At 40.3% G+C, this 21,144-nt stretch overlaps 1 protein-coding gene across 8 annotated transcripts; it reads right to left on the minus strand.

Moving 5' to 3' along the window:
• Window positions 1-341: 341 nt before the first annotated feature.
• Window positions 342-16,571, minus strand: LOC101290352 (zinc finger protein 345). 8 transcript variants are annotated; one of them, XM_049702924.1, is made up of 9 exons: window positions 16,353-16,571; window positions 16,128-16,241; window positions 15,700-15,775; window positions 15,479-15,533; window positions 11,028-11,353; window positions 9,235-9,291; window positions 7,489-7,615; window positions 7,110-7,208; window positions 342-3,844 (listed from the first exon to the last, which is right to left on the minus strand). In XM_049702924.1, the coding sequence occupies exons 6-9, from the start codon at window positions 9,241-9,243 to the stop codon at window positions 2,097-2,099; spliced, it is 1,983 nt and encodes a 660-aa protein (XP_049558881.1). In that variant the 5' UTR covers window positions 9,244-9,291; window positions 11,028-11,353; window positions 15,479-15,533; window positions 15,700-15,775; window positions 16,128-16,241; window positions 16,353-16,571; the 3' UTR covers window positions 342-2,096. The 8 variants fall into 8 exon arrangements, with proteins under 8 accessions (XP_049558881.1, XP_049558880.1, XP_049558882.1 ...); XM_049702923.1 differs by having other exon boundaries at window positions 15,700-15,947; XM_049702925.1 differs by having other exon boundaries at window positions 16,327-16,571.
• Between the last annotated feature and the right edge of the window lie 4,573 nt (window positions 16,572-21,144).

The following is a 21,144-nucleotide window of genomic DNA, read 5'->3' on the forward strand; positions in this document are numbered from 1 at the left end:
AAACCCATAATAAAGACCTAAAAATGAAGATACATATCATGTTCATGGATTGGAAGACTCAGAGAGTAAAGATGTCAATTATCCCCAAATTGAAATTCTATTACAACTCAGCAAACTCTTTTTTTTGTAGATATAGGTTACTTTATTCTAGAATTTATATGAAATGGCAAAAGATCTAGAATAGTTAAGTCAATTTTAAAAAGGTAAAGTGGGAGGAATCACTCTACCCAATATTAAGAAATCCTATAGAGTGACAGTAACCAAGACAGGGTGGTACTGGCAGAGGGATAGGCACACTCAGACATGTGCAGAGAAAATACAGAAATAGACATACACAAATATAAAGGCACAAAATCAATTTATTGAAGGTAGTCTTTTCAACAAATGGTACTAGAACAACTGGACACCCATAAGGCAACAAAAACAAAGAAATAACATGAAGCTAAAGTTTATAATGTATGCAAATATTAACTCAAAATGGATCACAGACTTAAATGCAAAACATAAAACCATGAAAACTTCAGGCAAAAATGTAGGAGAATATCTTTGGGATCTGGAGCTAGAAAAGGAGTCCATATATATATATATATATATATATATATATATATATATATATATATATATATATAGGTTTTTTTTGTTTTCTGTTTTTTACCGTACGCGGGCCTCTCACTGTTGTGGCCTCTCCCACTGTGGAGCACAGGCTCCGGACGTGCAGGCTCAGCGGCCACGGCTCACGGGCCCAGCCACTCCGCGGCATGTGGGATCTTCCCGGACCAGGGCATGAACCCATGTCCCCTGCATCAGCAGGCGGACTCTCAACCACTGCGCCACCAGGGAAGCCCAAGTCCTTAGATTTAACACCAAAAGCTAAATCCGTAAAAGGAAAAAGTAATAAGCTAGACCTTATCAAAATTAAAAAGTTTTGCTTTTCAAAAAACCCTGCTAAAAGGATGAAAAGCTATGCACTGGGGAAAATTTTTGCAAACTACATATCAAACAAAGGACTAGTATTGTCTAGAATAAAGAAAGCACTCTCTCACAATCCAACAGTTAAAAAAAAAGATACAATTCAAAAATGAAGCAGTCATTTCACCACAATGGATACAGGGATGGCAAATAAGCACACCATCATTAGCCCCTAGGGAAATGGAAATTATAACCACAAAGAGATATCATTACACACCTATCAGAATGGCTAAGATTAAAAAATGGTGAAAAAACCAAATGCTGGTAGAGATACAGAGAAACTGTCACTCATGTTCCTGGTGTGAATATAAAATTGAAAAGCCACTTTGGAAAATGATTTGTCCATTTCTTATAAGAGAAACGTTCATTTACTATATAACCCAGAAACTACTCTCTTAAACTTTAGACCAGAGAAATGGAAGTTTATGTTCACGCAAAAATTTATACAAAAATGTTCACAAGCAGCTTTATTTGTAAGGGCAAAACACTTTTTTCCCCTTAGGGTTTCCTTTTAGTAAGAATTTTGATTCAGAATCAGGTATAACCTCACATTAATAATATTAGAATGTTTTGTTCCAAAATGATTTACCTGAGGCTTAGTAAGAGTGATGAAAGATTTACCGTATGTATTGTATTTGTAAAGTTTCCTTCTCATTTGAATTCTGTAAAGTAAGATTAAAAGTAATGATTAAAACACTAAATAAAAGTAATGTTTACAATAATAGTTAACATTTATTAAGCATTAACTATGTAGCACACATTGCTTTAAGGCTTTACGGTATATGTATTTACTTCTTTAAATTGCAGAACACTATGATGAAATATGTGATATTAATGGAAACTAAAACAAACAGGGGTTAAGTAACTTTTGCAAAGGAACACCCACATACTAAATGGTGGAGCTCAGGTGATACTGTACAAGAGAACCCTACATTTTAGGGTTGAGCTCTCGTATGAATTCACTAATGTCTAACTAGGATTGAAATATGATGGAAAGTAATTCTGCACTTATATTAATCTAGCCTTTCTTAAATGTGAATTCTCTGAAGGTGAGTTACTTATGAGTTTAAGTAAAAAAGGATTCTCACATTCATAATCTGAATTTTCTGATATCCCAAAGGTGAATGTCATGGACAAACAGGTAAAGGATTTACTAAATTAATTTTTTCATACAGTTTTTCTCCATTATGAAGTTTCTGATGTTGAGTAAGGTGTGAATGACGTCTAAAGTCCTTACCACATGCATTACATTTATAAGGCTTCTCGCCAGAATGAATTCTCTGATGTTGAGTAAGTTGTGATCCACGATTAAAGGCCTTTCCACATTCGTTACATTTGTATGGTTTCTCACCAGTATGAATTCTCTGATGCTGAGTCAGATGTGAACCGCGAATAAAGGCCTTCCCACATTCATTACATTCATAGGGCTTCTCACCAGTATGAACTCTCTGATGGTAAGTTAGCTGTGAGCTACGAATAAAAGTCTTACCACATTCCTTACATTCATATGGTTTCCTACCAGTATGAAAAATCTGATGTAGATTAAGTTGTGAGGCACAAATGAAGATCTTCCCACACTGCTTACATTCATAGGGATTCTCACCTGTATGAATTTTCTGATGTTGAGACAGTTGTGAGCCATAAATAAAGGCCTTTCCACATTCTTTACATTCATAGGGCTTTTCACCAGTATGAATTCTCTGATGCTGAGTAAGATGTGAGCCACGAATAAAGGCTTTCCTACATTCCTTACATTCAAAGGGTTTTTCACCAGTGTGAATTTTTTGATGTTCAGTAAGTTGTGAGCCACGAATAAATGATTTCCCACATTCTTGACATTCATATGGTTTCTCGCCAGTATGAATCCTCTGATGTCGAATAAGCTGTGAGCCATAGTTAAAGGCCTTTCCACACTGTTTACATTCGTGTGGTTTCTTACCTGTATGGATCCTCTGATGTTCAGTAAGTTGTGAGCCACGAATAAAGGACATCTCACAATCTTTACATTTATAAGGCTTTTCACCAGTATGGAGTCTATAATGTAGAGTAAGCTGTGAACCATAACTAAAGGCTTTCCCACATTTCTTACATTCATAGGGTTTCTCACCAGTATGAATTCTCTGATGTTCAGTAAGTTGAGAGCCACGAATAAAGGCCTTTCCACATTCCTTACATTGATAGGGTTTCTCTGCAGTATGAACTCTCTGATGGTAAGTAAGTTGTGAGCCACGAAAAAAGGCCTTCCCACATGCATTACATTCATAGGGTCTTTCACCAGTATGAATTATTTGATGCTGAGTAAGATGAGAGCTACGAATAAAGGCCTTCCCACACTCTTTACATTCATAAGGTTTCTCTCCAGTATGAATTCTTTGATGACAAATAAGTTGCGAGGCACAGATAAAAGCTTTTCTACATTCCTTACATTCATAGGGTTTCTTAGCAACATGAACTCTCTGATGGTAAGTAAGTTGTGAGTCCCAAATAAAGGCCTTTCCACATTCTTTACATTCATAGAATTTTTCATCAGAATGATTTTTCTGATGTTCAGTCTGTTGAAAGCCAAGGATAAAATATTTTCTGCACGCTTTACATTCATAGAATTTCTCAGTAGAATGAATTCTCTGTTGTAATGTAAGGGATGTGGTTTGACTAAAATTAGGCATTTCTTCATAGACTACTAGTTGCCTAAAAAGTCCCTCTTTATTTCCTAAATGGCTTTCAAACTGGTCTCTGCATTCCTTATCATCTTGAAAACTTTTGCACTCACACTTACGGCTTGTAAGTTGTTCTACTATCTCCCATTGAGATGCTTCTAGTTCATAAATTTCTCTTTTTGATGATAGCTTCTTGGTTTCACACCTGGATTCCCAGTCTGTAAGATAACAAGTAAACAAATGCTATTTTCATATTCCTGGAAAAATGAAACTTCTAAGATAGAAATGGTGGACTCAAACTGAATATCATACTCATAAGATGTCAGTGCAACCAATGGAACAGAAAAGCAAAATCCATAAATAGACACAATTATAAGTGCAAATTTAGCATACAGTAACAGTAGCAGCTAAAACAAGTAGGGAAAAGATGGACTCTTTTTTAATAAATGAAAGTGATAAACATAAGGATAAACATAGGAGACACTGCTTTGGGAAAGATCCCCAGTGCTCTCCTTACTTGCTGCAAATAATGAAACCTTCCTTCTCCCTTAAAAAAACAAAAACAAAAAAAAACACGACATAAGGATAAACATAGAGAAAAAAAGATGAAATTGCATTAGTACCTTAGAGCTTACAGTAGGATAAATTCCAAATGGATCAGATATCCTTACTCAGAGAAATGAAAACACAGAAATAACTAGAATAAAACTTGGGTGACTTCTTCTATAACTTAGGAATGGGGAAATTTTTCCAAATCACAACTTGATAAAAATGACCACATTGGGACTTCCCACATCCAGTAGTTAAGACTCCATGCTTCCACTGCAGGGTTCAATCCCTGGTCGGGGAACTAAGATCCCACATGCCGTGTGGTGGGGCCAAAAAAAAAATGATGTTGGATTAATTATCTATGTAGAAGAAGTAAAATTTTAAAAAATGACCATGTTACAGTAAAAAACAAAAGAAAAGGTTAGCATGTCAAAAACACACTAAGGAAAGTAAAAGGACAAGCTGGGAAAAAATAGATATGTATAAATATCTATACTTATGTGAACTCTATCTCAAAATTGCACTAGCGGGACTTCCCTGGTGGTCCAGTGGTTAAGATTCCGCGCTTCCACTGCAGGGGGCACAGGTTCGATCCCTGGTCAGGGAACCAAGATCCCACATGCTGTGTGGCATGGCCAAAAAACAAACAAAAAAATAAAGCAATAAAAAAAAATTTTTTAATTGCACCAGCAAATTTCAAAATTTTTGATGCAGAAAGTTTTCACTGAAGCATAATTTGTTACAGAAAAAGATTAATAACCCAATTGTCCATCAGTAGGTGGCTGGTTGAAATAATCATGGTATATCCACATCATGGAGTACTATGAAGCAGTTAAAAAGGAATATCTCTTTATATTAATATGAAGTGCTGATTGAAATACACTATTAATTGTAAAAGAAATGTCGAGCTTCCCTGGTGGCGCAGTGGTTAAGAATCTACCTGCCAATGCAGGGGACATGGGTTCAAGCCCTGGTCCAGGAGGATCCCACATGCCATGGAGCAACTAAGCCCGTGTGCCTAGAGCCCATGCTCAGCAGTAAGAGAGGCCACCGCAATAAGAGGCCCGCACACTGCAATGAAGAGTAGCCCCCACTCACCGCAACTAGAGAAAGCCCACACACAGCAGCGAAGACCCAATGCAGCCAAAAATAAATTAATTAATTAAGAAAAAAAAAAAGAAATGTCAACAAAAGTATGTATAGTTATGCTCTTTTTTATCTTAGGAAGGAGAGGAGGTAGAGGAAGTATAAATGTATAATACACATTTGCTTTTATTTTAAAAAGGGAGAGGAATAAACCCCATAGTTACAGGGTAGGGAAGGAACAGGTGGAGGAGCCAGGAATAGAGGTCAGATTTCTTTGAATATAACTTGTTTTGTAGATTTGACTTTGGTGGTATATAAATATATTAAATAATTATAAAACAAAATTAAATTACAAGAAAGCACAGCTTAAAAATTGAAAGAAAAAAAAAAAGAACCAATATTTACAATTGGTGGCATAACCATACAAGGAAACTACTTCAAATAACTTTCAAACATAGTAATTTGACTGTGATATACCCTATGAAGGGAACAAAAAACTGCGAAAACAATTATCTCAAACTGTTTTGAGTAATCATATTGTTAGTTGTAGTGTTGATCTTCTTATTTTAGAGGCTTCTTGTATAATGTGGGATAAAATATGTAATTATGTGATATTCTAATTGCATCATTCTTAGTGTCCTTGATAACTGGGACTCCTGGCATGGGAGAAAATAGATGCAGCTGTAAGATCTTAAAAAGGGTTAAATAAAAAGCCTATAATTCAGAATCTGAATTGAATTGCTATGAACCCATGCTATAGTTTATCTTATGTTTTTTAATTAAGACTTTATTTCTTAAGAGTAGTTTTAGGTTTACAGAAAAACTGAATTAAGTCCAGAGAGTTCCCACATGCTCCCTTTTCCTTCCCCTCCAGGTTCCCTGATCAGTAATAACTTAATATCTTGCATTGGTGCAGTACATTTGTTAAAACTGATGAATCTATATTGATACATTATTTTCTTCTATTTCTGTTCTCCCTGACTCACCCTAGCCACACTTACCTGTTGATCCTCAAAAGGATCAAACTCACTGCTACCTCAGTTCCTCTGCAACTGCTAGTCCCTCCGCGTTAACTGCTCTTCTTGGGAATTCCCTGGCAGTCCAGTGGTTAGGACTCTGAGCTTTCACTACTGAGGGCCTGGGTTTGATCTCTGGTTGGGGAACTAAGATCCCACAAGCCATGCAGGGTGGCCAAAAAACAAACAAAAAACCCTAAAAAACAAAAACCTGCTCTTCTCCCAGAATTTGCATGGCTTACTCTATTCATGTCTCCCCTCAAATGCGAGCACCTCAGAGAGCCATCCTTAACCACTCTTTCTATAAGAACACCTCCCCCCATTACTTTGTGATTCTCTATGCTTTTTGTTTTACTTCATAACACTCATCACTCTTTGTATATTTTTATTTGTTACTATTTCTTCTGCTAGGAAAGATCAATGGGGATACGGAATTTTTCTTGTTTACTGTTATATTCTCAATACTTATAATATAAAGGGTATTTAAAAATATTTGTTGGATAAAGACTCATACAGGTTTCACTGGGTCAAAAATATAAAATGTTAAAATGGTTATCACCGAAAAAGGAGGGCTATTCCCTGTTTGAAAATACAGGGGAACATGAAAGAAAACAAGGGAAGTGGTAATTGGAGCAAAGAAGGGGATTCCTTAGGTAACTGATGCTAAAACAGTTTTGTCCTCCAGGGCTCAGGATTTTACTCTACAGGCCTAGGAGTAAAAGGCCTTGGTTGGGTCTGTGAGGAGAACTTTGGAGCTAATAACTCAAAGGTGTGGCCAACTTATGAAGGAATTTAACAACAGCCTCCCTTTGCCTGATCATCTCTTACTCACCTGGGCTCAGACCTCTTGTCACATCCCGTACAACCTTCCAAGGGTCCTTCCCTTGCTCCAATAAGGAGAGCACATCTGGCTTAGAAATGGAAAATCCTGCTTATAAGAATGGAAATAGATACGGTTACACTCTGTTTGTCCAGAATTAAAATTGAGTCCACTGTTCATCAAGTAAGAAGGTCAATTACAGAAAGATTCAGAGAAAGGATATCTGAAGAAAAGAGTAGATAAAAGTGCCCAATGGAGCTGTCCATTTCAAAGTTTATAAAGCACAAAAAATTTATTTGGGACTAGGGGTCTGAAATTCAGCTAGGCACTTGGAAACTTTTCTAAATTTCACAAAGACTGAAGCTGAATTATTAGGAACAGACAAAATTACCCAGTGAGACCAGGTTGCTGTAGTTCTCCAACATCACGTCTCTGTACAAATCCTTCTGTTGCAAGTCCAGGCACTCCCACTCTTCCTGTGAGAAGTCTATGGCCACATCCTTGAATGACACCAAACTCTGAAATGACAACCCACGGTTAATGGTAAGTAAAGAAATATTTTTTAGAAGTAATGAGAGAAGAAAAGTATTACATAAAGTGGCCAAAACAGAAATATGTTGAAGCTGGAAGCTTGCAATATGGCTAAGTAACAGATAGGAAGAGAGTGTGATAAATGCAGAGCACCTAAATAGTTTCTAAACATTCCTATTACTCTGTAATAGCTTTTTGTGAACAGTTACAAGAATGAACAAAAGCCAGGTAAGTGGAGTTCTCTGATTAAATGAAATACTGTGTGCAAGCACATAACATATGCAAATTCTCAAATAAGTTGCAAATTCCTTCCTCCCCTCTTCCCTTTAAAGAATTGAAAATAAGAAAAAGGAAGGAAGGAAGGGAGGGAAGAAAGAGAGGATGGGAGGAGGAAGGGAGGGAGAAAAAAGAGAAAAAAACAAAACTGATGGGCCCATTCCAAATATCTTTTAAAATGTTTATCTTAGGGCTTCCCTGGTGGCGCAGTGGTTGCGGAGTCTGCCTGCCGATGCAGGGGACGCGGGTTCGTGCCCTGGTCCGGGAAGATCCCACATGCCGTGGAGCAGCTGGGCCCGTAAGCCATGGCCGCTGAGCCTGCACGTCCGGAGCCTGTGCTCCACAATGAGAGAGGCCACAGCAGTAAGAGGCCCACGTACCACAAAAAAAAAAAAAAAAAGTTTATTTTAGAAAATAAGATTTCTATATAATTTAAGAATTTATTTCCAACTCAAGTCTCAGAATAACTTAGCAATAATATTCTTCCTTGTCTTGGCAAATCCTTTCATAGACATCATTTTTATAAGGTATATAATATTCCATATTATAATTGTAATCTTTTTCTTTTTTTCTTTTTGTTTTTTTGCTGCACAGCACAGCTTGTGGGATCTTAGTGCCCCCACCAGGGATTGAACCCCAGCCCTTGGCAGTGAAAGCACAGAGTCCTAACCACTGGACCACCAGGGAATTCCCTGTAATCATTTTCTTATTTTCCAGTATTTAGTTTGTTTTCCTTCTCTAACATCAGCTCTGTTTCTAAAATTCGCAAATATCTAACCCTCTGGATGATCATTTTACCACTCATCATTGCTCACTGTACACTTTGCTTATTCTGAGCAACAGAAAACCAATGAAAGATGAGCTAAACTCACACAGATGTGGCCCCTGACTTACACATTCTATTCAAATTTGAAATGGACCTTGTCACTGGTATTCGCCTCTGAGGTACTCACTGACATGACATGCTCTCTCTCTGTTCTCAATCCTACATTTGATCACATTTCCAATCTTAAAAGCCTCACAGACCAAAGATTTCACCACATTCTGAGATAAACAGCAATTTTCTATCGTCATCAACCAGAAAATGGAGGTCAGTGAGAAAGAATGAATTTTGCATGTGTAGTCCCATCTCATTAAACCACATTCTGACACAAGAGGTTCTACTCTTTCCTTAATACATTTCCTGATTTGCAGAATGGATCCCTAAATATGGCTAGAGAAGAGAGGGTGGGGCTTAGTGAGGCAGAAAATCTGGAGATAAGAATATTGAGCATTCATATCCTAGAAAACAATGACTATTTGATGAGGAGAAGAAAAAACACCAACTCACATGGGGCATGGCTTAGAAGGGAAAATTATTAGTCCTCCTCTGGAGAAGTGCTGAGTCCTGAGAATACAGAGTCAGGAAAGAAAAAGGAAACTATGAGAATAGGCTTCCTTCTAAATGACTAAGTTAAGATAAATATTTCCTTCCCTTTTCATGGCACCTGGTCCCTTCCATGCCCCAATATATATACTGAGATTTGCAGAAATATAAACAATCAAATCCCTTCCCCAATCCCAAAAAACATAGATACAGAAGAATTAATTTATGCTAAAGCAGTACCCAATTCCTATGATGTTCGTAGGGTTCTCTGACCTGTCCTGAGTGGTTAATATTTTCAGACTAGGGGCCTCTGATCCAAAATGTATCCAAGTCATACCTGCTTCAAGGACATTGATGGGGCCCTCAGGCCTAGAAGTGCTCTGTATCCATGTAGGCCAAATCTTGGAACAAACACTTCCCACAACTAAGATCTGCCTTTTTCCCCCAGACTCAACACACTAAATATAAATAGCTCAGGGTGCCTCCCTGGCTCGTTCTCACATTCCAAGGTGCAAGAAGCATTTTGAGAACAAATTGTAGGCTTCATCCAGGCCACACGAAGTCACACTAGACTCATCAAGTAACCAAGGCACAAATCCAAAGCATTCTTTTTGTTTTTAATTAATTTTTTAAAGTTTTATTTAATTAATTTATTTTTTGGCTGCATGGCTTGTGGTATCTTAGTTCCCCAACCAGGGACTGAACCTGGGCCCTCGGCAGTGAAAGCACAGAGTCCTAACCACTGGACCGCCAGGGAATTCCCCAAAACATCCTTTAACAGAAAACTGCCTGGGGACTTCCCTGGCGGTCCAGTGGTTAAGACTCCTCGCTTTCACTGCAGTGGGCGCAGGTTCAATCCCTTGTTGGGGAACTAAGATCCCGCATGCCACGTGGCGTTGCCAAAAAATTAAAAACAAAATAAGAAGGCTGCCTGTTGCATCCAATCATGGCCTCAGCTGAACTCAGGAATTCTGGAGGCAGCACTCCCTTGTTATCCTGCTGAACATCATTCTGCCTCTAAATGTAAGGCTGGGGATGACTTGAGAAAGTGGCTGTACAACAAATAATTTCCATAGAGCACATACTATGCGCTAGATTCTTTATACAATTAACACTTACGTGATCAGCAAACAGGTCTGTGAATTTAACCACTCTCTGCCCCCACTGGCTATAAAATCTTCCTTATACTTCTTTCTTTTCGTAACAGCTTCACTGACATATAACTCAACATTCCATAAATTCATCCTTTTAAAAATACAACTGAGTGGTTTTTAGTATACTCACAGAGATGCACAACCATCTAATTTTAGAATATTCTCATTATCCAAAACCCCATACCCCTTAGCAGTCACTTCCCACTCTTGTTCCCTCAGACGTTGGCAACTGCTAATCCACTCTTTATATCTACACATATGCTTATTCTAGTCATTTCATATAAATGTAATCATACAATATGTGGTCTTTGTGATGGGCTTCTCTCACATAGCATAATGTTTCAAGGTTAGCATATGCTGCAGCATAGATTAGTACCTTTGCCTTTATACATATTGCTAAATAATGTTCCATTGTATGGATACACCACATTTTTCCCATTCATCAGTTGATGGACATTTGCATTGTTTTCACTTATTGTTACTAAGAATAATGCTACTAAGAACATTCATGTACATGTTTTTATGTGGACATATGTTTCATTTCTCTTAGATATAAACACCTAGGAATAGAATTGCTGGATCATATGGTAACTCCATGTTTACCTTTTTGAGGAACTGCCAACTCTTTTTCAAAGCAGCTGCATCATCTTACAGTTCCACCAATATATCAAAGTTCCATTTTTTCCACATCTTCGCCATCTTTTGCATTAAATTCATTCTAGTGGGTCTGAAGTGGTATGTCATGATTTTGATTTGCATTTCCACAATGATGTTGAACATCTTTATGTGCTTATTTGTCATTTGTGTATTTTCTTTGGAGAAATGTATATTCCAATTCTTTGTTCATTTAAAAAATTTGGTGGTACTTCCCTGGAGGTGCAAGTGGTTCAGACTCCGTGCTTCCACTGCAGGGGACATGGGTTCGATCCCTGGTTGGGGAATGTGTCGTGGCGTGGCCAAAAGGAAAAAGGAATAAAAAAATTTTGGTTATTTGTCTTTTTATTTCAGTTGTAATAATTCCTCATATATTCCAAAATACAATTCCCTTCCTGAACTTGTGATTTTCAAATTTCGGGTCCCACTTTGTGGGCTGTATCTTCACTTTCTTGGTGGTGTCCCTTGAAGCTTGAAAGTTTAATTTTGAAGAAATCCAATTTATGTATTTTTTTCCCCTTTGGCTGCTTGTACTCTTACATTTAGGTCGATGGTGCATTTTGAGTAAATTTTTGTGTGTGGCATGAGGTACGAGCCTATGATAAAATATTTCACAAGTGCTGTCTTGACCCAATGTTGATGTCATGGCTAAAAACTCTCAATTCCTCTTCACAGGAAGTTTGCTAAACCCACACCCTAAATACTTCTCTTATCAAGGTCTAACACAATGTATCTTTGCCAGGCTACCCACGGATACCTCAGTAGCCTTGCCATTGTACATAGTCTTAACTGCATCCACCTTTTTCCAGGAGCACAGGTATGACATTATATGGACGACGTCCTCCTCTGAGGAGATTCATTTAACATGCTCATTAAGGACATAAAAATATTCACAAAAGAGCTCACAAAAAAAGACATAGGCCACTGCCTCACACATAATGCAAAGCCCTGACACCTTCATTAAATTCCTGAAAAGTATTGGTAAAACAGGGCAACTCTATGCCTGACACTGTCAAGAAACTACAGTAAAATCTCTCAGCACCCATAATGTCTTTCAGTCGTATTTGGGTCTGGAAGCAACATATTCCTTACTTACAAATTTTAGTTAATCTCACTGATGCCGTTACTTACAAATCATCCCACCTTGGAAAGGAACCCTGCCAATAAAAGGCTCCAGAATCTGTTCAAATTAAAATCAGCAGTCACTCCTGTTAGTGCCCTCAGAGACTCCTCTGCAGAGGCTGCAGCAACCTCCTCTCATGCCTCTGAACCCCCTCTGATGGCCACCAGGTGCCTACAGGCTTAAGATGCAAGAAAGTGCCCCTTTTGGCCCTATGCTATACACCACTAGAGTGACAACTGCTGGCTATATACTAAGATCTCTTGGAGATAAAGGCTTTCAAAGACCCTAAGCCTGGGACTCTCTGAACCCAGATGCCTACTATGCCTTGGATCATGGAGGCAGCACCCCCACAAACTCAGCACAGGTACATCCCATAGGCTCAGCCAAGCCTGAGCACTCTGGAATGTTCCACCTACAGGAGGGAGTGGTCTTCCCTGTCCTTGGTCCCTTGCCAGATGCCATGGTGCTAGAGGAGGTCACCTCTCCCTCAGAGCCCTTGACTAGGAATCCTCCTGGGATTTAACTAAGTAAACAGCAATGTGAGCCCACAGACTTTATGAATAGCACTGCCACCATCATAGGTGATGGAGCTAAGTGGAATGTTGCTGCTTTCCATTCCTTAACTAGGATGTCCCCCATAAAGGACAGGATCCAAGGATCAGAACAAGTGGTCAAACTTTAGGAAGTCATCTCTGCACAAATGTCCTGACAAACAAATGGTCCCATCTGCACATTTTTACAAACTCTTGGGCCATTGCCTAAGAGTTGTCCCTTTAAGGGTAAAGAAATCTGGGAATCTCTTGCCTTACAGATACTCAAATATAAATCAAAGTCACTCGTCTCTACATACACAAGGACTCACCAGGACAATCCTTATTCCCTTCAGAGTTCAAGACATTACTAGTAGTGACCAAGGCATACATTTCACTTCTCAAAACACACAATGTTGGGCTCTTGCGAAAGGCATTCAATGGAACTTTCATCTCCCAATAGGTCCCAGGCAGCTGGCTTAATTAAGAGACACAATGGTCTCTTTAAACAGCTCCCTTTTTTTTTGCGGTATGCAGGCATCTCACTGTTGTGGCCTCTCCCGTTGCAGAGCACAGGCTCCGGACGCGCAGGCTCAGCGGCCATGGCTCACGGGCCCAGCCGCTCCATGGCATGTGGGATCTTCCCAGACCAGGGCACGAACCCGTGTCCCCTGCATCAGCAGGTGGACTCTCAACCACTGTGCCACCAGGGAAGCCCCTAAACAGCTCCCTTTTTTAAGTGGCAGTGTGTATGGGGATATATGTATACATATAGCTGATTCACTTTGTTGTACACCATAAACTAACACAATATTATAAAGCATTTATACACCAATAAAGATGTGAAAAATAAATAAATGGCAGTGTGGCAAAAGGACACCTACATGTGTCTCTCTCTTGCCTCAAGCCTTAATCTCTCTTAATTTAAGGCCTCCTGTCTGACTCACATCTCAAAGAAACTTTAGGAAACCTCCTTATCACTGTTTCCTATATTTAGAGGGAGCATGTCTCACCCTCCATGCACATGAAGACTCATCACATATGAGGTCTTTTAATAATAATGTCTCCCTCTAACTTTATGGATTTTCAATCCTGCTGCCATTTCATAAGGGCTGTAGGTCAGATTGAAGGCACATACTCTCCTCAGACCCATTAACCATAGATTGTCCAATGGGAGAAGCAACTGTCCACCTGGTATGTGGTCCATTTGAGCCTGAACTTTCCCTACCCAGGAAACCTTCCCCAATATTTGGATTATAAAGTGTTGAAAATTAATCTGGGATCTCCTTCTGATCCCATCCAGGAAATTCAAATTGGTGCATGTAGGCTAAGGCTCTTAATCTATAGGAAATACAGAAAAACATGTTAATGATACCAGACGGTGGGAAACTATACAGAACAAATCACCCAGTTTCTTCAACAAACACATTATAAACCAATCGCAACACATAGGTCTTATTTGGACCCAGATTCAAAGAAATTTTAAAATTTAAAAAAGATATGCCCGGAGAGGCAGTCTAAACTCTAACTGGATATCTGATATTAAAGAAAAATTGTTTGAGAGAAAATAATGGTATTGTGATTAAGTTTTTTAAAAGACTCATCATTCACATACACACTGAAATGTTTATGGATGAAGTAATACAATAACATCTGGCATTTGCTACAAAATAATTCTGGGGTGGGCAGAGGTATAGATCAAACAAGACTAGCTATGAGTCAATCATTATTGAAGCTGAACAAAGGATGGTACATAGAGGTTCATTACTATTTTGTCTATTTTTGTACAGTTTGAATTTTTCATAATAAAAAGTTAAAAAAAATGCTGATCATGGCTCAGTGAATTGATTTTACCACACACACAAAAAATAAGGTAACAACACCATAGTTTGAAAACTCTACAATAGCATATTAATAATTTTCTTAAGCTTTCCAACAACTAGCAAAGTACCTTGGATAAAACATAAAATCAAAAAATAGTGATTAGTAAAGTAACGATACAGCCTCTCTGAGGGAAAATATAGCAAGAAGTATTAAAATTTAAAGTCCACACATAAGTTGGCCCAGAAAGTAGTATTCATCCTACTAATAAACTCATCAAATGAGCATCTATATTTATCCCACCACCGTTTACAATAGTAAAAGACTGATAGCCATCTGAAAGTTAGTAAGGGTCAGTTTTTAAACATGGAAGAAGTATGGAATACAGTTCAGCTATTAAAAATGAATAAGCCCGTCATGTACTAATATATGCATAGAATCCCCCTGGAAGTACTCAAGAAACTAGTCACACTGGTTGCCCTCTGAAGTGGGAAAACTCCGTGACTAACGGCAGAGCTGGGAGGGAGAATTTGCTGAATGCTCTTTTGAACCTTTTAAATACTTACAATATCATCTCTTAAACAATAAAATTGAGAAGAAAATACTAAAAGAAAGGCTTCAAATTTCACTCTGTGGGATTTATTCTATTCCTTCAAAAATCTTAGAAAAGGACTAAGTATACAGGCGACATTAAAATATTTGGCACACGAATATGTGTACCTCAGGTTAAAAAGAGAGAAATGGAGTGGAACATCTTCTTTGGGTCCATTCCTCTAACTTCCCCCCATCCCCATTACTCTTTGGAATAGCAACGCCCAAGAACCAGATCACTAAAAGGGTTCTTGCTATCGATTTTCGAGGACAGAAAGATATATCCTGAAAATCCAGAAAGCAATTCAGAGACAAAAAAGAGAAAAACAACTTACCTTGGATAAAAATCTTAGTTGTCCAACAGCTACTCTTCCCTTGTTCTCTGGTCACCTGTGTCAGAGAAGTTGGTAAGAGTTAAATAATCTTGAGACACCAAGCCTTTCTTTGAGCGCAGACTTATTTGTTAGAACCAAACATCTTCTACTCTCCCTGCCCCACCCCACGGCCCCCACCCCACGAGTTAAAGTAGACACTCAGCCGAAGCTCAGCGACTGACCTGAGCAATGATGCCCTCCCTCTTTGGGAACCAGAGTGGAAGTCGAGAATCCGCATAGGGCTCCCCAGGTGGATTCCTGAGGGGAAACTGTAATCTTACTACCTCGATTTTTGCCTCCTCTCTTCTCAGCCCCCCGAACGTGAGGCTGTTTCTGGCTCTAAAATTCTCATTCTGACATCAGGTCTGTGACTTGGAGACAAGCTTCTTTATCTGGTCATTCTCGCAGCTTAACACAACCGCTCTCACGTCTGAAGACACAATTACCACTCTCTCAAGTGGTCACACAAAATCATGCAGTCCCACAGGCACATCACGTTACACAGACACACACACACACACACACACACACACACACACACAGTGGCGTGCTAAGGCCTGAGGCTCTAGACACGGCCGGTCTTTGTCCCGGGGCTCAGAAAACGCCTCACCTTCTGCTTCTCCGGCGTCCTGCCGGGTCCCAGCGGTCCGGTCCACATCAAGAGTCCGCGCTCCCACAGCCGCTGCGCAGCTCAGCTCGTTCCAGCATTAACAGCGCTGACAACCTAGTAGGAAGTAACGTTACACCCGCAGGCTTCTGGAAAATGTAGTCCAGTACCCAAAAGATCCGAGAGAGCCAGCAACCCAAACCTTCCGAGCCCCTCTCAGAACCGTACTCGTCCCAAAAGCACAAGCCGCGAGCTGCGGCTCCTCCGCCGACTCCGCAAATCACTCCGCGCGTCTGCCGTCCCAGCTGTGATGTGGCACCTCCGGACGGTCGCGCTCTGGCACCTCCGGTCGCGCTCTGGCACCAACGGTCGCGCTCTGACACCAACGGTCGCGCTCTGACAGGAAGCTTATTTCCGGCCGCGGGGACTTCGGGGACATGTAGTGTGGACTAGGAGTCCCAGAGGGCCAAAAGGGGTCGTCCTGTTCTCTCAGCCTCAGCTTACCACGGGTTGGCGCTGGATACCGCCACAGAGTCTGAAGGCTCTGGCAGGTGGAAGGGAAGATAGAGCGGATTCCGAGGAGGAGGCTAAAGGAGATGAATCTCCAGGCCTTTACTGCAGCCTGGCCTGTGGAGGAGGACGTAAGGAGAGTGACCCTTTACTGCTCGTGAGTGCATTTGCTTCAGTTTGTGACCTTGGGGGTGTGGTTGTGCAGCTGTTCCTGATACAGTTTTTATGATTAAAAATAAATAAATAAAGTGTTTAAAGTCCACTTTCTGAATGTAACATGCCAAAAAGTGCCCAAATCGTTAAAGATGGGTGATTTTTCATAAATTGCTCGAACTTAGAGTAACTGTTACTGAATACAAGTTCGTGTGCCTGAAGCACAGTGAGGCCAAACTGAGGTGTTGGAGTTTGGAGCAGAGAAAGGTTTATTGCAGGTCCAAGTAAGGAGAACAGGTGGCTTGTGCTCAAAAACCCCAAACTCCCTGCTGGTTTTAACAGGCAAAATTTGGGGTGAGGGCTTCAGGGTGTGTGACTTTCTTCTGACTGGTGGTGAGGTAATAGGGCAGTGTTCCAGGACTCTTGTGCTCAGCCTGAAGTTACCTTCCTCCACCTAGGTGGGAGCCTTAGTTCCTGCAGAAGAACGCAAAGATATGATTATGTATATCCCTTGAGGAGGAACCAGGATCCTGCTTTAATGGTTACATTACGGTTTCTTTTTTTTTTTTTTTTTGGCCATGCCACTCAGCATGTGGGATCTTAGTTCCCGGACCAGGGATTGAACCCATGCCCCCTGCATTGGGAGCATGGAGCCTTAACCACTGGACCACCAGGGAAGTCCCATGCACTATAGTTTCCTGACTGCTCATTCTTGGTTTCTGCATTCCCTTACTTCCTTGATTAGTAACTGTTTGAATCTGCTCTTTGGTATTCAGGAAGGTCTAGGAGGCTGAAGCCTTTATCCTGCAAATAAGAAACTGGGGACACAGAAAGGTTTTTGTGCCCAGGAGGCCCCCACTGGGTTCTGATCAGTTTCATAACTAGCACCCCAGAAGTCCCCTACTGGTCTCCTGTAAAGATATCCATCACATGACTTACAATATTACAGATTAGTTTTGCCTGATTTTGAACTGAACATAAATGCAATCATATTGTATGCACACTTTCTAACCCCTTTGGTCTGACTTCTTTTGCCAAATATTCAGTTTGTGAGATTAATTGATAAATTCGCTTACTCTCATTGTTGATGGTATTTGGCTTGTTTTTAGCTTGGGGCTACTAGGAATAGTGCTTTTGAACAGTCTCATTTGTGTATTTTGCTGTGTCTATGTGTGCATCTTGGAGGGGAATTGCTGGGTCATAGGTTATGCATATGTTTAACTATAGTAATACATTGCCAAACGGTTTTCCAAAGTGGTTTTCCGATTGCAGCTATGTATTATAGTTCCAGTTGCTCTGTATACCTAACACACACTTTATGTGTTTCCTTTTTAACCTTTCTGGTGGGTGCATGGTGGTTTTCGTTTGAATTTACCTGATGTGTCCATTTGTATATCTTCTGTAACAGGGGAAGATACCTGCCAGCTTTAGTATTAATTTGGGCAAACAGGAAGAGGACCAAGAGAATCTGGATCCTCTTGTAGAGTTCTGTACTGTTTAGATTGGTGTTGATCCAGTGCCTTCAATAGTGCCTCTCTTTCCTTACTGCCTTTAAGAACAAATAGGACTGGAGTAAAGGCAAAGGTCCATCCTTCCCTAAGAGGGACCCAAGGCCACCTGCACTGGTCAAGGTATGTTGGGGACTTGACAGTGACCAAGGTTGCCAAACATTTTAAGCCCTTTTGGACATTGGGACATAAGTTACTGCGGTGCTAGAAAGCACCCTTGGGTGTGGTCAAAAAAATTACTTGAAGCAGTTAATAATAACTTCCAGAAATAATTTGGAAAGTAATTTCCAGATTGATCAATAGACTGGTATAACTTTACAGGTGGACTCTTTTGGAGCAATACCCATTCAAGTGGTTGTAACTGATACTGCTGAATGTGTTGTGGTAATAGATGTGTTAATTATAGGTAATAATTCTCTTGACCATTAGGGATGTTCCCAATGGGGAAATGCCACAATTAGAACAGTGGTAGTGACGCAAGTACCCAACCTGGAGCCTACTAGACTTCTTCAGTATAGTCATGTAGTTACTATGAAGTAGTATAGGGTGCTGGGGAAGGAGGACAGAGGGAGTAGAAGACGTCAGAGTTCACTATACTGATCAAGGAGCTAGTGGAGGAAGAGGTGCTTAAAGAAACTATGTCACATAATGGCCCTCAGTGGCCAGTGAAAAATACAATGTTATCTGGCTCTGGACTGTGAACTACCAGAAGCTCAGTGTGGCAGTAGTCTCTCTCACACGTGCAGTTCCAGTATTAACAATCACAGAGTCTGTAATGCAGACTGAAAGAGTCTGTCTTGCCATGGTTGGTGGACATTGCTAATACCTTCTCAGCATCCTGTTGCATTCTGCAAATCAGTGCCAATTTGCCTTCACAAGTTTCTAATTACCTTTATTTTATCATGTTGCCACAGCTACCTAAACTCTTCACAATTCATCATTAGTGAATAGGCCAAGATCTAAAAAGGCTGAACTATTACCAGAGATGTCCTGTTACCATTACATTGATGGCATTATTCTGACTGGAAGGGCTAAGCACAGCATATAGACTGCCTTTCATAAGATGAGTCAATTATCTGAACCAGGGCTGGAAGATTAAGATCCCAATAAGATACAGGGGCTAAACACTGAAGGAAGATTCTTGGAAACCAGGTGGGCTGCCCAGAGAAAAAGCCCTGAGCTTTTTAAAGAAAAATTGTTGGCCTTAAAAGCTTCAGCAAACAAAATGAGGCACAACATGTGATAGGCACGTTTGGGTGTTGGAGGCACTTCATACCTCACATGAGGATCCTCCTAACTCACTATATAAGATCACTCAAAAGGGGCACTGTCCAATAACAGGCCTTAGAAACTATCCAACAAGCTGTACAGGCTGCCCTTCCATTCTGGCCAGTCAGCCATAACAAGGCTTTTGAGCTGCAAGTGTCAGCAACTGACATTTATGCAGACTGGAGCCTGTGGCAAAAAGATGTGGTCACTAGGCAATGGCATTCCCTTGGGTTTTGGACATGCACGTGTCTGACACCATCAACGAGTATTATTAATTTCCTAGGACTGCCACAACAAAGTACCTCAAACTAGCTGGTTTAAAACAACAGAAATTTATTGTCTCTCAGTTCTGAAGGCCAGAAGTCTGAAATCAAGGTGTTGGCCTCTCTGAAGGCTCTAGGGGAGAATCTTTCCTTGTTTTTTCCTTATTTCTGGTGGTTTCTGGCAATTCTTGGCATTCCTTAGCCTGTAGACATATCACTCCAATCTCTGGCTCTGTTATCACATGGCGTTCTCTTTGTATGGCTGTGTCACTGTGTCCAAATTTGCCTTTTATAAAAATAAGGACACCAGTCATATTGCATTTAGGGCCCACCCTAATCCAGTGTAACCTCATCTTAACTTGATTATATCTGCAAAGACTGTATTCCCAAATAAGTAAGTCACATTTATGGGTTCCAGGTAGCCATGAATTTGGAGGGGACACTATTCAAGCCAGTACAACAAAATACCCCGTTTCGGAGACAATTACTGGCTCATTATTAGTCACTGGATACTGAAGACTAACAAACCAATAACAGGTTGTGTTACACAAACATCCCTATCCTGGGTTAGAAATGTGAATACCAACAAAGTGAATATTGTACAACAGCATTCATTATTAAGTGGAAGTGGAATATCCAGAAAAGAAGCAAACTGGTCATTCATGGCATTTCACATCTACATGAATAAGTGACTAGTCATTCTCCAGATGCAGTTATGTCAGATGCAGTGTCTGTTCCAGCACCTTGAGCTTCTAGGGAGCTTCAATACACTAAGATTCCTGAGTATTCCTGGGCCTGGTTCATGAACATATCAGCTAAGTTAAAAACAGATGGGATGTACTAGACCACTGCTGCTGTGCAGCCTCAAAGAAAAATGCTTAAAGTTGTGCATGGAAAAGAGAACTCTGCTTAATGGGAGGAACTGCAGGCTGTGATGCTTCCCCTGGAAAATACCCCTCAAAATGTACCTTGTTACATTTTCACTGACTCATGGGCAGGAGCCAATGCACTGGCGATGTGGTGTTGTACCTGGCGGTGGGACAACTGGATAATTAAGTTTCCGCCTCTGTGAGGATGAAGTATTATGGCAAGAGATTGCACAAGACCCAATCCCTTGGTTGTAACCATGTGGATGCCCATTGAAAAGGGTTTTATGAGGACCAAGTGTCAGCAACTGACAATACGCAGACTGGAGCCTATAGCAAAAAATGTGTCCACTAGGCAATGACATCCCCTTGGGTTTTGGACACAGCACATTTCTGACACTGTCAACCAGTATATTAGTTTCCTAGGGCTACTACAACAAAGTGCCACAAA

The sequence above is a fragment of the Orcinus orca genome, chromosome 20, assembly GCF_937001465.1.
Source record: "Orcinus orca chromosome 20, mOrcOrc1.1, whole genome shotgun sequence".
Taxonomy (NCBI): Eukaryota; Metazoa; Chordata; class Mammalia; order Artiodactyla; family Delphinidae; genus Orcinus; species Orcinus orca.